Source organism: Alligator mississippiensis, chromosome 9, assembly GCF_030867095.1.
Source record: "Alligator mississippiensis isolate rAllMis1 chromosome 9, rAllMis1, whole genome shotgun sequence".
NCBI classification, from domain to species: domain Eukaryota; kingdom Metazoa; phylum Chordata; order Crocodylia; family Alligatoridae; genus Alligator; species Alligator mississippiensis.
In genome coordinates this window covers 74908713-74928168 of record NC_081832.1, presented here as the reverse complement: position 1 = coordinate 74928168, position 19456 = coordinate 74908713, and the positions used below count along the sequence as shown (strand labels likewise).

Genomic DNA, 19456 nt, shown 5'->3' with positions numbered 1-19456 from the left:
TCATGGCTGGGGCTCTTTCATAATGCAAATTTTTTTGCATTAATTATAATATATAAAAATGCATGCCTCCTGCCTCCCACTCCCGACACTCAGCTGGGTAAAGCCAATAGTTTTACTAGGTACCTGTTTTTAAGGCTGAATGGACAGAGCAATTAAATAAGGTATGAAATAGCTGCAGCCCATAAGAGACCACTGCCCAAAGCAATCAGCTGCGTATGGTCCGAAGAGGTTTTCTCAAGGCTGATCACAAATGCAGGTGCCTGGGACTGATGGATTGTAACTCTGCATATTCTGTGTGTAAGAGCAGGACGTCACTAGAAAACCAGCAAGGCAAGAGAAGCAATCATAAGAGTGCCCCGAAGAAACGCATTGCTCTTTGGGGCACAGGGCTTCCAGGAGAGACAGGTTTAGAAATTGCAAGCAAATAAGCAATGAAACTGCTCGCTGCGCTTTGCTTCTGCTGTGCTGGGAAACAGGTCTGTGTGTTTGTTCCCCATCAGTAAACAGGGTGACGCCAAGGCACAGTACCCTCAACATATGAAACGCAAAGTAATTAATTTGCAGGGAAACTTTTGCCCCGTTTTTGCTCTCAACAGGCAGGGCAAGAAAAGAGTGACAAAGCACTGGCAGCCCAGGCAAGTCAGGGCATAGAAACAGCTCTGCTCCCGCTCCCAGCCTAGCAAACGCCCCGATCTCCTCTCATCGAGCAGAGAGAGTCATCAGGTTGGAAAAACAGTCATTCCCAATCGTTCGTTCCAGCGTATGCAACAATCAGCGCAAAGACTTTATGTTTCTTCAGTATTGCTTTTGCTGCTTTCAGCCTTATACTTATCTGGGAACTTATTGGATTTGGACATTTTGCTCTAAAACAAAAGATGCTTTATAGAAACCTCCCACACCTTTGGGAAGCCCACAGCCAGTAGCTATACACCTATGTTTCTAAGGAAATCTTCCTAGGCTGTCCAAGTCAGTATTAAGCAGGTGACCCACACTATGATCTCCAGTTTACCCTATATACTTTATAGTCACCAAGACTGGAATTTTCAAAGTACAAGTATTTAGGTGCCCAATTTGCACTGGCTTCCAAGGAAGCCACTGGGAATTTCACCTGGCTAAAAGCAGCTGCATCCAACAGAAAGAAGATTGCTTATCTGGACCAGATATCACCAAGAGACTGTCCCTTAGAAAGGGGACATCTTAGCCACTATAGCAATCTCCTACGCCTGGAACCCTTCGAGCCATATATGCTTCAGCCAGTTCTCACCATGGTAGCTTTGCTCCATTAGCTTTGCTTAATTGGGCATTGCAAGTCCTTCCTTGAGAACTGAGCCTTGTCTGCTGAAACTGCCGGGCCCCTTTATCCAGCTTGGGGAATAAAAATGAGATTTCACGTAGCAAAGCTGTCAGTAACAAAACTGGAGAGAAATGCTGAAGTGCTGTGCAAATGCATTAGCCGGGGCGCATTATGCAGCGGCTGGTTCTTAACACTAGAGATGAGCTTCTAGCTAAGGAATGGGATGGCAGTTTTTAAAAATTATTATTTAAATAACAAAGTCAGCATTCGGGCCTGAAGTTAGCTGCACCTACAGGAAATGAGTCCAAATTTACCCTTCTTTATATTGTCTGCACCTGGGCCCCAGGATTTAACTGCATCATTTGTGGCTTTGACATGAAAATGCCTTGCTTATTTCCCTTTGATGGGTTTGTTTCTGGTGCTCAAAGGTTGGCTGTCAGAGTGTCACCGGGCTGTACTGATTGCAGCTGACAGCTGGATTACAGCACATTTAAACCGTTGTGAAATGCCTCTGCTGGAGAGAGGGGACACATCCGAGGATTCGTTCACAAACAGGAACAGCTCAGGAGCCACTGCAGCCATCCACAACAGGAAGACAAGATCAGGACCACTTGTGCTGCCACAAAGTTCTTCCCACCTGAAAGATCTTTGCACCTAAAAGGGGGTCCCAGCTACATGTCCTAAATCAGCAGCTTGTTTTTTTTCCAGAGAAGATGAGCAATCGCATCTCTCTCCCGAACAAAGGCAGCTGCAGATGCTGGATCACCTGTGGAAGTCAGCCCTCTTATTCAGATGTCCAGCCTTTGGTGAGTTGCCTAGCAGAGGGGTGCAGAGCTCAGGGCCATCAGTCTGGGGCGAGGTGAAGGAGCCGACTTTCTGGGAGCAAAATCCAGGTGTTCCATAAACTTTGCAAACTTAAAGTAGTTTGTACCGTGGCTGGATCCAGTTAGTGTGGCTATATTAGTGCAAAGCTACAAGCGGGCTAACGACCACTGCTCCAAGGACTCTGTGGCTACTTGCTGAAAAAAAAGCAGCCTGGGCATGTTCAGGTAGCACTTGGGAAACCTGTGTTTGCTTCCCTGCATGGCCCTGGGGCAATTAATGAAGTCCAGATTGAAATACCTTTGAGGATCTGGGCCTTCCTTTCTGTAAGCCTCGGCTCAGATATCGTTCCCCTACCCTGTGGGGATTTCTTATGAAAATAAAAACCCACTGAAGATTGTAAATTATTCTGGTGCAGCTTTGATAGAGGCCAGATAAGCCAGGCATTAACCATGCTTGGCAATCTGTAGCTTCATCAAAGTGATCAGGAACTGCTACACAAGAGGTGGCTGCACTAGCCTTTCATCCCACTTCCGTCCCTGTTATCACCCTAATCCATACCATTAAGGCTGCCTACCCTTAAAATACTAGTAGGCACAGCACTCTCTGTTAGTCAAGAGCACAGCAATGTATCTAGCAAGCTCGTTCTTTCAATCCTTGGCTTATAAATTGGTCTCTTGGGTCCTGTGTGCTTCCCGATTCTCCCCTATGAATCTTCTGAAGTTTGCCTCTAACAATTCTCTGTATTCAGAAAATGAGTAAGATAAAATGATCGGGAGGCAGCAGCAAAACAGGACGCTCTGAAGCTGTGTTGACTCGGACCAAAGAAAGCGCTCCTCTCCTTCTGATCATAATTTCACGACTAGGCTAAAGTAACAAGAAAGCCCCGTCAATGGGTGTTGAGGCTCAGTGCTTGGCACCGACATTTATGCAACGTTATACATAAATGATGAGTAACCCCTCCACGTGCTGAATGGCCCTCAGAGTTTTCTCTTCAGTTTTATTCCACCCGGCTTATGTCCCGACGGATTGTCTTTACATGTAGCAAATAGGAGGGTTTTGATGCTGAGAACAACTGGGATTCTGCCTTGCCGGACATGGTTACAGCCGGACATTGCGGGTTACTCATTTAAACCCTTTAGACACAGTGCAGCAGGCAAGCAAAGAGCACACACTTAGTAAAGGAATCGTTTCACCACAGGCACTTTACTCTTCAACCACTGGAGGGGTACAAATCTTTGAAAACAGAAGTCTAGAAACACGCCTGTCCCGTGTTGATGTTCACTCATCCTTTGGAGTCCACGGAGGAACATTTCAGCCTATGGAGAGTCCCCCCTGCAAATCCTTCTTACCTGCAGCAATGGTTATTCCCCCCTGCTCAGAGCAAAACACCTTCTTGAACAAACCTCTTCCTGTGCTGTGTGTTGCAAAGGAGGTACCAGCCCCCTGCACTCATCCCCGACCCACTCCTCATGGTGACCCCAGTGTAGAAAGTCCGTCGTTCCAAGGCCGAGACAATCCTAGGCAATGGCCCTGAGTTGCAGTCTTGGTAACTCAGTGGTCGTCATTCAACAATGCATCGAGCCCCTCTCCTGTGCAGGGAACCTCCCAGGTACAGGGCATAACAGGCAACTTTGAACGTGTGTGCACCATGTAGTACAACACAGAGTCCATAACTTGATAGCGGCATCTCCCCGTCTGCCATCATAACCGAGAACAGAAATCTGCCCTTTGCACATTTTCCTTGTTTGTCTTCTGATAGAAATCCTGTTCTTCCCGGTTTCCCCTGGAGTTCACAGACTTCAAGTGTTAGTGCTCTTGCCCTCCAAGCATATTGGCATTTCCACCCAGCATTTCAATGACAAGAGCCTGCGCACCCAGAGGATTCAGTGGGAGGCTCTATGGCCTCTTGTCAGTGGTATATTTTGTAAGTGCTAATCTTATAGCTTCATTGATTCTTCTTCTGTCATATGGAGGGGGGAAGCAAGCCAGCAGGTGAACTGCCCATTTACTCTTGTGGCAGGCGCTGGTTCAAAGTTTGTAAGTGCCTTCTAGGATGGATGCCTTATGGACTCCAAGCCTTTAATAAGCTGGGTGTTAACAAAAGAGTTTCTTCTCTAACATTCTCAATCTTGGCCAGACCATTAATGGCAAGATAAAACCACATAAATGAGAAAGGAGCTAATGAAGACCTCCCCCTGTGAGCAACAGGAGACAGCTGTGCTATTCCTTCTCTCTTCATTGCATTGAACAGGCTCTGAAAGAATATCGTAGTCAGAAAAAGCTTTCTTCAGTGAATATAAATTGTGAGTGACACAAAGGTATTGTTACTAACGGAGGAAAAGTGCTTTCCTCCCACGCTCCTCCTACAGTCTCATTCAGTCCCAGATACCTGCAGCATTTGTGCAGCCAGTAGTGGAGTGTCTGGCTAGCAAATTAAGCGTGTTGTGTAGTCTGAAGAGAAATTGGTGCACGTGCGCACACGTGTGTGTGTGTGTGTGCGCGTGTGTATCTGCATGTGTGCAACTTTGCAACATTGTTTCTGTCTCTCCCTGGTTTATCTTCTAACTTACAAAACACTGAGAATACAGATAAGTCTCTGCTTTAAATATCTATTTCCCCAAACCCCTTCCTAAACAAATCCCTTCACTGAAATCAATCAAGGGGAAGATAAATGTTCTTGCAGAAATATGCCATATTATTTTTGGCACTTGAAGAACCTCAAAATAGATATGGAAAGAACTGAACGGAGGATGAAGTCCAGTTTGTTCCAACTCAGGGGGTCAAATGCTGCTCGCTGGGGTAAATCCAGAGTAACTCTTCCAAGATTGTTGGAGTTAATCCCGATTTGCACTGGTATGGATGGACCCCAGGGCTTAGTTTAGCAAACAAGACATCCAGCAACCCCAGCCAAGTAAAAAATAGAGCTCTAGACAATAACAAATGTATGCAAAGAAGGCAATAAAATTGCAGCTCCTGCCTGAGCTAAAGGTTAATTTGGTTTCAGACTAAGTTAAGCACTAATAAGTATAAGATTAGCACTTAATTTCAGGGAAAACACCGTGCTGTCTGTGACCTCATTTTGGAGAAAGTCACCTCATCCATTCCCTTGTTATCCTACATTAAAGGAACTGATCCTCTGACTGCATTTATTTCCCCATGGATCCTTTGTTCAAACCCCAGGGCAGTGTTTCTGTTGCTCTCTCACAGAATCTACCGCAAAACAGAAGCCATTTGACATGGTTTGGGAGGGGGAAAACTGCACCAACAGTGTTCAAAAGGTGGTGTGGGGAGGTCACTGTAGTCTCAAACTAGAGACTCAAGCACCTCTTATGACTGGGCTCAAGCCCCTCTTGGAATACCGGTTGTCTCCAAATCCAGCAGAACTTGCGGGGCTCTTAAAGCTTCCTAATTTAATGACGGACATGGGCCAAACCTCTAATGATCACTTCAGATCGCTCCAACCGTGTGACAGGAGCAAATGCTGTGATATACAAGGACATACAAAGGAGGTCTTGTAGGCTTTCCAGTGCCAAAGATGGGCAATCTGGTTGTATGTGACTGGCATCTCCACAGTGCTCTACCTGCAGCTGCCTCGTGCTCGAATGAGTGCTGCTCTCCCCTTGGGCAGGAATGCAATGCATGCCCCGGTCTTTGTGCAGGGGCTTTTGGCCACATCCTCTCCAAGCCCACCGAGTATTCGCCATGAGGCTCGGCACTTGGGAAGTAGGGTGCAAACCTCCTCCGTGGTGGGGATCCCCTTTTAAGAGACTCCCAAAGACAGCTGTCGAGTAGATCTGCCAGGATCGAGTGGGTCCTGTTGAACTGAGCTGCCAGGAAGAGGTGGATGGCTGAAGGCACACAGAGTTTGTCTACAGGGCAGGTGTACGCAGAGTGCAGAGCTTGAGTCCTAACACAGCAAAGCCATGGCCATACAGGATCCCACATGGGCTGCCCTAGCCTGTCTGGGGCCTCAGCGCTATTCATGCCAAATCTGCTCTGCCTTAGCTTTCATGGCTAATCTAATCTTGCCAGTTCAGGGATAGCGATGGCAATTGCGGCGTAGACACAGCATCAGTGCAAAGGCCTGTAGGTTCTCTGATATCCTCTTATCAGCTCTCCTCTCTCTCAAGCTGGGGAGCTCTGCAAAACTGTACATGAAAAGTTTGAGAAAACACTGAAAAAGCTGTGCTGGGAAAGTCAGACCAAAAGGCTCGATGTTCCACCAGTGGAGACAAAGAGATGCAAGCTGGCTGAACCCAGCCTGCATCGTCTGAACAGAGAGATGGTCCCAAAATACCTGTAAGCAAGGAAAAATACAAGCCCTACCTATGCTTCTTAATCCTAACTAACTCCCTGTAGTCCCCTCTGTTTTGGAAAACAAATGGGACAAGATGTTCACAGCAGCCTAGTACATTTAGAGGCAGAGCTTTCACTGGCTATTCAGTGTCTGAATCCCAAATATGTTTTTGCAAATCTCAGCCAAACTCATTTGTCAGTCCTTTATGGGGACTTGGTACAGAATGGTGCTTTGATAAGGAACTCCCCAGTTCCTTAGAGCCCTGGATGATTTTTTAGTGAGAGTCTGCAATTATTAACATTAGCTGCTGCTTGTAAATGGCTGGATTGCCGTGCCTGTGCTGTTCCAAAGCTCTTTTGGCATTCATAATAATCACAAATTACATTACAATTCGAGATCTGAAGTAGGAAGAAACATGAAGGAATAGGAAGTAGGAACAAACATGAAAAGACTATTTTGCAAATCCACGAACACTGGCGTTATCCATGGACCCTGTCCAGGTCCCAGACTTGCCATTGATTCAGTGATTGCAGGATGATGTTTCTGAGCTCTGTCACTTTTGTTAAAACCTTACAGTGCAGCTGGTTACAAGTTTTATCAATCATACATTTGTTGGGGACCTCTAGGCTCTTCTAGGCCAACCCCCTGCACTACCCCACATGCTTACCCAGCTGCTTCTTGAAACCTCCAATGAAGAGGATTCCTTAACTTTCCTAGACACCTTTTCCATCGCCCTGCTGTTCTTACAGTTACACAGTTTCCTGAGATTTGAACTAAATGATCTTCACTGCAGCTTAAACCCTTTGCCTTGTGTCCTTCCTCCCTTCTGTTGCAGAGGAGAACAGTGTCTCCATCTTCTTTAAGGCTACCTTTCAAATATTTGGAAACTGCAATCTTGTTCTGCCTTCCCCACCATCTCCTTTTCTCCAAACTAAGCCTGCCTGGTTCCTTTAGCTCTTCCGTCATGCAGCTTGCTTTCTGCCTCCTTTATCAGCATCATTTGCATTTGGATCCTCTCCAGTTACTGTACATCCTTCTGAAAACCCAGCATCCCAAAGTGGACACAGTGCTCCAGCTGAGGCCAAACTGGTGCCAAGTAAAGTGGCACTAGTCCATTGCACATCTTGCAAACAAGACACAAACGGTTAACACAACCAACATGGCATTGATGATGATTCATGTTGGTGATCCACCCCAACCGCAGGTCTTTCTCAAACCAGTTCCCCCCCATTCTCTAACTTTGCATTTGTCTTTTCTTCTCTGTGTAGCACCTTGCATCAGCTTCTCTTGAATTTCATTTACTGTCTATGGCCCAGCCCGCCCCTGCCATACTGCTCCTGTCCTCCAACGTGTTTGCATCTCTCCATGTAGATTGGTGGTGTGTTGTCTGCAAATCTGATCAGCATGCTCTCTATCGCTGCATCCAAATCATTAATTAAAAAGCTAAACAGCATGGGACCCAGCACAGGCCCCTGTGTAACCCTGCATAAGACCTGCTACTCTCCCACCAATCCATTTATAGTTACTCTTTGCTCATGGTTGTTCAGCTATATTATTAACAGTGGCTCTGAGATCTGTTCATCTCTTTCCTTCACTGTCCTGGGTGAATTGCACTGGGCCTTGTTGCCTTAAATGCCCTCAAATTAATGAGAAGTTCTCTGCCATGCCCTTTAGTTCTTGTGATCTGTATCCCTTCCCTTTCTTTGTTTAGCTGCATTTTGGTACGCAGATGATCACAGTTTATCTTCCGTTTTTTTACTGGAAGATTGAAGCAAAGCAGGCACGGAGCAGGTCTGTTTGCTTTGCACCTTCTGTTAATAGCCTGCCACAATTTCCCTGGACTTTCCTTTCGCTCTGACGTTTTTGCAGAACCTCTTCTTAGCATATTTAGCATTTCTTTTGCGGCTGTAACTCATTCTTCATCTTTGTTTTCCCGATTTTGTCACATTCGTGCCATGCCCTTGAGGATTTCTTTAGCAATGTGCCCTTCCTTGCAATGCCTGTATCTATCTCTTGTGATTTTCAGATAACTTGGAAACTCTTTGTGACATTGGTCTCTTGTGGTTCTTCTTATCTTTCCTCTGCATTGGAATAGCTTGATGTTAAGGCTCCAATAATATGTCCTTTAGGAACTGCCAACCTTCTTGGCTGAAGTTGCGTGGAGCTTATCATGCAGTTAATGCCATTTCAGGGGGGCAGCCTTGAATCATACAGACCTCTGCTTTATATAAATGTAAATCTATGCATCTTCTTTCCGTCTTCATGCTTAACATCCTGATTTAATTACCCAGCTTAGATGCACGCGATGAAGAACTTTGCCCCCGCACTGCCCACTTTCTCCTGTTTGATTTGGCAATGCAAGCTGGGGATCTTTTTTTTTTTTTCCTTATAGGAATGCAATTTTCCATACATGTCCCAGAGCAGAATTTGGCCTGTAATATTAAATGCGTAAGAGCACAGTTGTTTTCAGGGGCAGAAAGGCAGGAGGCTGAGAGGCAGAAATCCTTTAATAAAACTGTACAAGTGAGTTCAATAAAGCTGAGAGGCCATTGCCGAGCATGCTCCTTCTAAAGTAAATGTTTTTCCTCCTTTGTTGGCTTAGCACGGAGTGTCTCCCAATAAATTACACCACCGGTTTTTATTTGTGAAGAGCGCTCGGCTATTTATTTATTCACTCATATTTAGCAGGCAAGCTCGACTCCAATTAAATGGTCATTTATAATGCCATTATCTCTAATGTTGTGCAGTCACAGGCTTTGTGCAGCGTCACGGAACAAGACCCCTGGCAAGTCCTTGGCAAAAAGCATTTAGCTCTGCATCCATGTCAGCTGCCAGAACAGCCCGCTCTCAAACCTGCGCGGCGAAACGTCTTGTTTCTTTCTGACATATGTGACCGAGCGTTCAATTGCTTTATGAAGTGGTTGTTGGTGAGACCAAATCCTTTCCATCCAGCCAAGCCTCCTTGAAAAAGATAAACATTCCTGCACCCTGCCGTGGGATGAAGATATGCAGCAATCTCCCCAGAGGATGAACTGCAGAACCAACCACTTCATTATGCAGCAAAAAGAAATTGCTGGGAGCGTAATGAAGAGCATCATCCTGGTCCCATCGGGATTAACTGGAAAACTCCCATGGAAAGCAGCGGACCAGGCTTTAGCTCTTAGCAAACACAGGAGGGAGCAATTAATTAGTGCCTCTTGTCTTGTCAGCATTTGCCCCATTATGCTGCAGATGCCTCTGTTATCGGAACAGTCAAATTCGCCAGCAGACGCCCCAGCTATTCCCAGGCGCTCTGAAGAGAATCGCCTGGGATTTGATTTAGAAAATCTGCCGCCAGCCAGGTTTTGTGGTAATTATTCATAGGCATGGCAGTGTCACCAGGCAGTCTGGCCAGGCACAGAAGCAAAGCCTTGTTTCCATAATGTGCATCACAATGATCTCTCTGCTTCAAAAAAATCCCCTGCCACCCATAGACTTTCTTACGCTTACGGACGGCTGAGGTTCAATTAATGCAAGCAACAGGAGGAATGGAAAGAGTGGGGGAAACTAATTCAGTACGGCAGTGTAAAGCTGAGCGGGGCAGCCGGCGTGGCTGGAGCCAGGTCAAGTCAGAGAAGGTGCAGGAAAACAGACCCTCAAATCAACCCTTCAGCAGGTTTTTACCCCAGGCTTTCCAGGGCTCCAGTCTTGATGGACCCATAGTCTGATCCAGTATGGCAAATCCTGTGTTCCTGAAGTCTTTCATCCTTCTCTCTCCTTTTTCCCTTGCTCTCCTGAAGACTTACACATGGGATTTCATTTTGGCTTAATTAGGAGGTATGTCGAGGCCCTTTTCCCGGGTTCTAGAGAGTTACTTTCCACTCTGATGAACACTGGCTTCAAATGACACAAATGACGAGCTGTTAAGAGCACTGTGGCAATCAAGACTCCTTTGATGGCAAAGCTAAAAATACGCTTCTCCAGCTGACGCAGCCTAAAAGATGAGAACGTACCGGTTGGTTTCAAAGAATACATCTCTTTCTACGTGACTTCATCTAAGATAAGTACAGGGGACACTGTCAGGGGGGTGGGTGCGTTAAAAGGTTATTTCTGTCTTCCGAGAAAAAGCATTAATATAGCAGCTATTTCAAAATCTGACCCTAGCTATACTGTGCTGTAAGTACTCGTTCTTACAGCACATTAGAAACGAGGATAATAAGCAGGGGCCTGGACATTGTCACACTTCCTCCAGTCACCAGTGATGCTTGACGGTGGGCTACAGGCCCCAGAGGTATGAAAACAGCATTGCCCACCGCCCTGATCCACCGGGAGACTGTCGTCTTCCACCAGCAAACCTGCCTTCCACTTCCTACCTTTGCTCTTAATCAGACAACCGTCCCCTGTTCCCTGTCACATCATCACCACTGCCGCCCTGGCTCCCACAACACAACTTCTCACCACATCTTGGCCTAGACCGAGCAGTCCGGGTAAGGATGGTAGACTGATGAGACTGAAGTGTCTAGGACAAAGCATGGTTCTCTCCACGGGCAGTCACAGGCTAGGGATGAATGCATAAGGCTCTCGGGTAAGAGAGAGAAAGAAGAGCGTTTGTACACCAGATAAAGGAATATACAACCCGTTTAACGTGCACCCATCTCCGCTGATTCCACACTGGCTCTGGATCGTATTTCTGTGAACCCCGGTAAATAATCCAGGCCACTGAATGGGAGCCTTCTTGCAGCCCAGGGTGACAGTGAACCACCTCACCCGGTCACCGGGAGCATCCTTCGTTCAACTCACTTTCTGGACTTATGTACAAGTAAGCTTCTGACGCCGCGAACGCAGAGGCAGGACCGCCAAGCACTTTCATTAAGCAGAACGGACAGTCCTCCAGGCTTACGGTTTCGATAGATACATTCGGCGCTTTCAGTTGCTCCAGTTTGGGGCTTTTCCAGCAAAAGGCATCTGCTCCACTTGGCCTCTGCCCGTGTGAATAGGGGGTGCCTCACCTCTACACCTCTGTCGGCAGCTTCCCGTTGCCCGCAGAGTTTTTGAGGCTCCCGTTGAGTGTGGTCACCCTGAAAGTGAAAGACCGTCCCCTGAGCGAACCGTCCGTGTAGAAGCTCTCGGGCTTGTTCTGGCAGCTGAAGAACATGAGGAACCCGTTCCGGTAGTTCTTGTTCATCCAGCCGTAGAGCAGGGGGTTGACGAAGGTGGAGCACATGGCCACCACGTGGAACACGGTGTACAGGAGTTTGTACTCGTGGAAGATGAGAACCAGATCCAAGTCAATGGCAAGCTGGAATATGTGGAAGGGAAGCCAGCAGACTGCAAACACCACGACCACCATGACGAGCATTTTGGTCGTCTTCTTCCTCCGGCACTGGCTTTCGCTCCTGGAGGTGGGGCTGATATGGCTTTTCAGCTTGAACCATATCCTGATGTAGGCATAGCAGATGATGCTGAGTGGGAGGACGTACTGCAGGAGGAGCATGGAAAGGCTGTAAATGGTAGCGTCTCTGTTATTCCCAGAAGGCCACTTTTCAGAGCAGACGGCTATTTTGAGGTTGATGGATGGGATTTCCTCGTACCGGTACTCTCTGAAGATGGCCAGCGGGCCAGCCAAGATGGCAGCCGCGAGCCACGTGATGGCTATGATCGTGAAACTGAGCTTCTTGGAGATGCGGCTGTCCAGGTGGAAAACAATGCATCTGTACCTGTCCAGAGCAATCACGGTCAAGGTGAGAGTGGACACGTGCACACTCAGCGCTTGAGCATAAGGGACTAAGTGACAAAGAATTGCCCCGAACTTCCACTCATCCAACAGGGTGTAAACCAGGGTGAAAGGCAGGCAGAGGGTGTCCACCATGAGGTCAGCCAGGGCCAAGTTGGCTATGAAGAAGTTGGTCACGGTCCTCATGGTTTTGTATTTCACGATCATGTAGATGACTAGGGAGTTGCCAATGAACCCCAGCAGGATGATTAAAGAATAGGCAGCAATCAGTATCACCTGGACTCCCACGATCTTGGTGCTGTCCATCATGACGTTGCCGGACCCGTAGAGACCCGGGCTCGGAGTGACCAGGCTGTTGGACTGGTCCAGGACGAGCTGCTCCTCCAGGACGAGTTGCTCCATGATGAGGGTGCTGTTGGGTTCCTCCACGGGCCCCATGCCTGGCTTGTGCCCTTCAGCTGGGAAGAGGAAGGCAGCACTGTCACCTGTGGGATGCAGAGAGGGTACAAATGAGATGGGGGCAGATGGCAGAGCAGCTTCCAGGGCTCGGGCTCAATGCAGCAGGTACAGGGTGGCATTTCAGACAGACAGTGGCAGTGCCCCCGGCTGCTCCCCACCCCGTGACTTCCCTCCCGTTACAGTGATAAGCTCGTGGTTTCCATACAGCACTCAGATGGAAATGTCAACCCCTCCATCACATCTCATTTTCAACACACGATGAAAGTGATGCCAGCCCAGCAAGAAAAGGACAGTGCCCACTTGGTTCCTCGCACGAGACTTTTCAGGTCTTGCTTATTTAATTTGGAGGGTTAAAAGAAATGGCCTCCAAATGCCACATGGTTCAGACAAGGGCGAGCTTGCACTCACACAGTGCCGCCGGAGTGCCCTCTCCCACCCCGGGTCTCTCGGGTCATTGCTGTGCTTTGCAGAAGGTTAAATGAGCTCAGGGAGGATGGTGGGGAGCATCAAAAATAATGTCACCCTGTCGGAGTCAAACAGCCGGCCAAAGAGTCGGTCTCCTGCCTGCCGTTCTGGCAACGAGACACTGTGCCGGGCTCTGCTTCCTTTGCGCTCTCGGTCTTTTTGCCTCTCTCCCCCTGCGGCACTTCTCCTGGATCCTCTCCCTCGCATCCTCACAAATACGCTCCAGGACCGGCAGGCCAAAGAGCAAGCACCGGAGGCCTCGCCTACCATAGGGAAGCAGGAGACTAAGGGCTCACAAAACACTAAATAGTGAAGAGAAAGTTGCTAGGGATTTCGTATTGATGGTTTCCCACCAGACAAGAACGGGGGGTCACAAAATGACCTCCCAAGTCGGTTGTAAGTGTAAAACGAGCACAAGGAAGTTTGGTTTCACACAGCATGTTATTAAAGGAGGGGGAACTCATTGCCACAGGATGAGGTGGGAGATGAGAGTTTAGCTGCATTCAAAAAGGGATCGGACACATGCTTGGAGGAAAGGGGCATCACTGGCTATTAAGGGTGGGGATGAGGAGCGCTGCCTCTGAATCAGAACCTCCTAGACCTTAAATGTTGGAGGCTGCAAGTGAGAGAGAGAAAGGAAAATACCTGGGTTGTGCCCTATTCACTCTCCTTTCAGCACCTGCTCTCTGCCGCTGTGTGACACAGGCGATTAAGCAAGACAGACCTATGGTCTGACCCTGTAACGGGCCATTCTGATGATCTGAGTAGGGCTGGATGGAGCAGGGAGGCCTGAGCACGCTGCCACCCCCACCATCCTCCCAGCTGGGGATGCTGAAGCCGTGCAATTCAGGTTGTCGCTCCGCCAGTGCAGGTTCAGCCTCACCCTTTACCCCCATGGAGCATGGATCGACTTGTGCAAGTGCATGCGTGTGCCCTGGCATGGGAGCCAATGCCCAAGTGTGAGCAAGCTTCTGCCAGGGCTGTGCACGAGCCTGGCCATCCAGGCACAAACAGATACCCAAGCATCATACTTGAGAACACAAGTGTCGACACGGATTACCCGCTCCCGGCAGGGCACATGTAGCCTGCCATCCCTGTGCAAACATGCCTTTGGCAGCAGAGCATGTGGTGACCCAGGGCCACACCAGGTCTGCGAGCTGGTGCTGGATTTTGGTGCCATCGCAATAAGAGGACATAAGTAAGTGCCGCAACTTTTCACCTGGTACACATGCAGCAGGATAACCTTCAGCACAGCTATTAAATCCCCATCAGCCTTTCCTCCCCACTGGGTCCTGTTCACTCCCATCCTCACCCTGGCCCAAAGGGGAGGTCAAACCCCAGGAACAAGGCTTGAGCAGAGTGGCGGTTAGCAAGAGATTAATGGCCGTGCATAAATAACTGTTCGGGCAGCCTTGTGCTTCAGCCCGTCTGCTGTGAATCAAGCGCAGTGAAGAGCAAATGTGTTTCCTGCCAGGCGCCAGGGAGGGATGAAATATGGGTGCAAAGGAAGGATGCCCCTTGGAGTTCAGGGCATCCTCCTTTCCTCTGCCCCGTTTCCTGCGTTGTTGCAGCGAGGGCCCAGCCTGCCAACCACGGGGATTTCGAAACACCACGTTCTCGGGGGCAGACAGCTCTCCAAAATGTCGTGTGCAATGCACCGCGATTTAAGTTAGATCCTTAAACAACTGGGAGGAAACAACGGCCATCAGAGGCTGCCCTGCCATCATGTGTAACAAATAATAAATGGCTCTGCCTTGGCTTGTCCCTCCTCAAGACACGGATCAGGCCTCCTCCTGGGACGGCGGCAGGAATCTGCTAGCTGCACAGCTGTGCTGCTTGGGAAGCCCTACACGGAGAGGACTGCCTAATTTAGCCCGGTCCCAATGCACTCGCTTTCTCCTGCCCCCTCCACGTTTTTATTGGCCTTGACAACTCTGGCACCAGCGGCCCTAATCGTGCTGCTGAATCCTTCAAGAGACGCTGCCCTGATCTCTCCTCTCAGAGAAATCAATGTGGTCCCATGGCGAGCATGGGTTGCAGCGAGGTGGCATCATTATAAGAGAGCGTGTGGCCCCCACTCTTCGTAGCCAGAGGAAACAAGCAGTGCATTGACAAAACAAATGCTGAACAGCTATGGGAAGGAGAGCCTGGTCCAGGCCAGGCTCTGGAAGACCCCACTTCCCGTCCTCTCCGCAGGTACCCATGTCACTGTATGACAGTCACTTGGGCAAGGCCTGTGCTGCTTGCCAACCCACCCCCCACGTGTGACCCTAGCAGCTAGGCAGGTGATGCATGTGCCTTGGTGCTGCTCCCTGAGCCCGAAAGGAGGACGAGATGCTTGCTCAGGACCTCGCCGTGCGGTCTGCTCTGCCTAGCTGGGACGGGGCGTGAGCGGGCGGCTTGTTTGGTACCAGTGGCCCTGGGCTCAGCAGGCAGGCAGCATGGCGTAGCCGCACGGCTCTTTCGTCAAGGGGAGAGAAAAGTTCCCTGTGCTTTACAGGGGAATAAAAGTACAGTGAGGCCTGGGAGACCTGATCCCAGCCTGGCAAGGAGGGACGGTAGCACTCTGCCGGGGGACTTTGGGGCACGAAGGCAGTGTGGGAGGTAGCTGCAGGCCAGCGGAAGTGGGGAGAGAGACCCCACTTGGTGATAGCTGCATCCCTTCTTATAGATTCATAGAGTCATAGATGTTAGGGTCGGAAGGGACCTCAATGGATCATTGAGTCCGACCCCCTGCATAGGCTGACCCTGCCCAAAACACATCCCTGCCCGCTGCCCTCCTCCAGCTACACGTGCCCAAAGGCCAACTTTGTGGGAGGGAAGAGCAGAGTTTTGGATCGAAGGCTGGTGCAAAGCAAGTGCCAGATGTGTCCCCAGCCAGGCACACCTTCCCCTAGCTCCCTCGCTGGGCTCATCTCCTACGTCCTGCCCATCGCACCACTGCTCTCCCTGTCTCTGCCTACATCCCATTGCCTCTGCCCCTCATCCCAACCCGGGCCCCAGGCTTTCCTTCCACCCTCATTGCCCCCCAACCAGCGGCAGAGCTCCCCCCTGATTTCTTTAGCTGGGGCCTGGAAGAGACATGTGCTCCAGGAGCAGACAGAAACAAAAAGATGATGATTTGGGCTGTTTTGTCTCCTAACTAAAAGGTTTTAATGGGTGTTTCACTTTGCAGAGGGCAGTGATTAAAAATTAATTATAGGGTTTTACTTTAGAGGAAAAACGGTGCTGATTGTAATGGCCCTTCCGCAGGCGGCTGGGAGGTCCCCGGGCTGCTGCTCCCTGGAGAGCTGGGGCATGGAGCATCGCTCCCACGGGGACCCACATTGTGGAGGTGCAACCTGTGTGAACCGCGGGTTGGGAGGGACTGAAGCTGCCAGGCTAGATGGAGAAACCTCAGGAGAATGAGAAGCACTTTGGTGGGAACAAGGCAAGCAGAGCCAGAAATACTCCTGTCTGCTCTCCAGCCCCTGCCGCTGCCTCCCACAGCTGGGAAGGAGCTGGGAGAATGCCCCCTCGGCCATCCCTCCTCTCAAGCCAAAATCTTCCCCAGCTCTTTCCTCCAAGGCACACCTGCACTGTCTGCCGCTGGGTGCCCTGCCCAGCACGGGGCGTACCAGCACTGAGCAGTGACGCTCATCCTGCCCCCGGGCAGAGCCGTCACGCTGAGGATGGTAACTGCAGTCTGGAGAGAAGAGGCCACCCTGGCAAGGACCGCTCTGATGCTGGATGTGTCCACTCTCGGGGACCTCCGGTCTGCACCGCACCAGAGAGCGGGGAGGGGACAGCCCATGTAGGTAAAGGCAAACAGCAAATCTATTTTCTAACCCCCGTATCCCCTGCCAGGGCCAGAGCATGGGTGGGACAAAGTGTTTGCGGAGGAAGGACGGCCACACTGGGGAGCTCAATACAGGCCGGTACAGAAATCCCAGCTTGGTCGCCATCGAAGGATGGAGCGGAGTCCAGATGGCAGCCCAGCTCTGCTTCAGCTCCCTTCCTCCCAGGGACCAGACTGGAATCCGGGCCCAGGACGGCCATGTGAGTCCTGGATGAAGTGCCTGCCTGACCTCACCATCTACCTTTTTTGGGGGTGGGGGGGAAATATATATATATACACACACACACACACACACATACATACATATACATATACATATATATATATATATATATATATATATATATATATAAAGGTTTTATATATATATATATATATATATATAAAACCTCACCATCTACCTCTGCAGACTATAGGGAGTTTCAGCTGAGCCCCGGGTTGCTCCTGTCCACCCCGTTGGAGCCCCCGCTCAATTTGACCCATCTTTCAGCCACGGGTGCCTGTGCAAAGCCCTGTGGGGCTCCATGGGGCAGGACTGAAGAAGGGGCAGTTGGACAGAGATGGAGATGGAGGAGGAGAGCGCTGCCCTCCGGAGACAGAAGCAGCAGAGCTTGTTAATTAAAATCTCTCTCCCTTCGGAGCAGGGAGATTACGGTGGCTCCAGCCTGCGGTGGCAGAGCGTGAGCAGGCATAGATGGGAGGGAGATAAGGGCAAAGGCTACTCAGAGAGAGGCCCCTCGGCAATCGCAGCCCCGTTGCCACTATCACGGGGTAGCCTCTTGCCCCTGCTTTGGACCCAAGGGCAGTGGCTCTGAATAATAACGTTTGTGATCCCTTTTCACGACTGGTGGGGGCACGAAGGGGCACGCCTGCATCCTCACACCCCTGCTCACCACCCCTTCCCCAGCGCTGGGTCCAGCTCAGGGTCAGGGAGCTAAGGCCACACCTGGCACCCGTGCTGTCCTCAGCCAGACCCCATGGCTGCAGTATGAGGAGGGGAGCAGCACTGGCCAGACTCGGGGCTTGGGAAGCCGCAGGGACCATGTTGACTCTTCCCCGTGCAGCCCCAAGGAATCAAGACGGGATGCAGTAAAGCGGGGGCCCAAATGTCCTCGCTCCTCCCTCGAGCACATGCAGCAGCAGTGTTTGGGCTTCCCCAGCTCTGCTTCGCTGCAGGAACCGTGCCACTGACTTTGGCAGAGACGCTTGTCTCCTGTGTCCCACGTGGTGGCTTTGCCGTTCTGGAGCTGTTTATCCAGGCTCAAGGCGATACCAGACTCCAAGCACTGGATCCACGACTGAGGCCAAGTGTCCCGCCAGCCCCTTCCCCAAAGGGCCTGCAGCCAGGCAGCTCTGCCAAAATAGCCAGCACCTGCCCAGATGTGCGTCCACACATACGTGTTTGCAAGCATGTGCGTGTGTTCATGCGTGTAGAAGAGAATCAGACCCTTCCACCTGCCCTGCCCCAGCTCTGCTCTTGCAGAGCATGCCCCCAACATGGAGAAGCCCCAGACCCTGGGTATTTTGTATTGTGGGATGAGGGGCTTCCAATGGAGCGGCAGCAGAGAAGGAAACACAAAGGATTCAATCTCTTCCCCTGACCCACACCCCTGGAGGCCTGAGGAGGCTGAGAGCATGCTCCAGTGCCCACCACCTCACCTCCCGGACCTGGCATCCCAGACGGCCCCAACTGGCATCCTACTTGATTCTTCCAGCTCTTGGGAAGGGGAAGCCAGCAAACAGAGGGGATGATCCTTTGCGCCTGGCTGCACATCCAGCCAGGAAGCCCCTTGCACATCCAGGCATTTGCCAAGCCCCTTAGGCCAAGGGGCAAACTCCCCAGGGCTCAGGGGAAGAGAAAGGAGAAAGGAACAGCCACCGCCAAACCCACCCAAAAACACAGCCGGAGAGGAGTGGCATGGCGGAGGGGAACAGCCCTCAGGGCTCCTAATCCCAGGCTGGAGCCTAGCGGACAGGTCCAGATGTTCACTCCACATGTGGGTGGAGCAGCAGAAGTTTCTGCAGGGGACAGTGCCGGGGAGCTGGCTCTGGAGGAGCTCCCAGCCCAGAGCAGAGGGACCAAGGGGAGGGGGGTAACGGGGCCACCCCTGCACTGTCTGACCACCCCAGTCCTTTCCCCCCAGGACAGTGGCAGGAACTCGGCTCTACCCCAAGCAGGCGACACAATGGGAGAGGTGTAGCGGCACTGCCTGGGGCAGGAGGGGGGAAGCCCCTCACCTATTGTTCCCTTCCGGCTGCAACTAGCAGGAGATGCAGTAGAAAAGAGGGAAGGAGCTGCCCCTCCAGCTGCGAGAAATGCAGCAGATGTGCTGCCAGCATCGCCACACAGGAGAGGAGAGGGAGGCAGACTCCCAGCATGGCTTTCCCTCTGCTCCGGCTAGTCCTGCCAGGACCATCTCCAGCCTGCAGCCCCTTCATGCTGGGGGGAGAGGGGTCACTGCAGCAGGAGGGGATGGAGGGGGAAGGGGGAATGGAGGGGGTAGAGGGAAGGGAGGAATGGAGGGGTAGTGGGAAAGAGGACCCAGATTCCTGCCCTGGTGCAGA

At 50.7% G+C, this 19456-nt stretch overlaps 1 protein-coding gene across 1 annotated transcript; it reads right to left on the bottom strand.

Moving 5' to 3' along the window:
* Positions 1–3303: 3303 nt before the first annotated feature.
* On the bottom strand, positions 3304–12610 carry LOC102563697 (neuropeptide Y receptor type 2). Its single transcript, XM_019478663.2, has one exon. The coding sequence runs from the start codon at positions 12565–12567 to the stop codon at positions 11407–11409; it is 1161 nt and encodes a 386-aa protein (XP_019334208.1). The 5' UTR covers positions 12568–12610; the 3' UTR covers positions 3304–11406.
* Between the last annotated feature and the right edge of the window lie 6846 nt (positions 12611–19456).

Bases quoted from the DNA above. Each gene is read 5' to 3' on its own strand.
- LOC102563697 (XM_019478663.2), bottom strand. From the start codon at position 12,567: ATGGGGCCCGTGGAGGAACCCAACAGCACCCTCATCATGGAGCAACTC.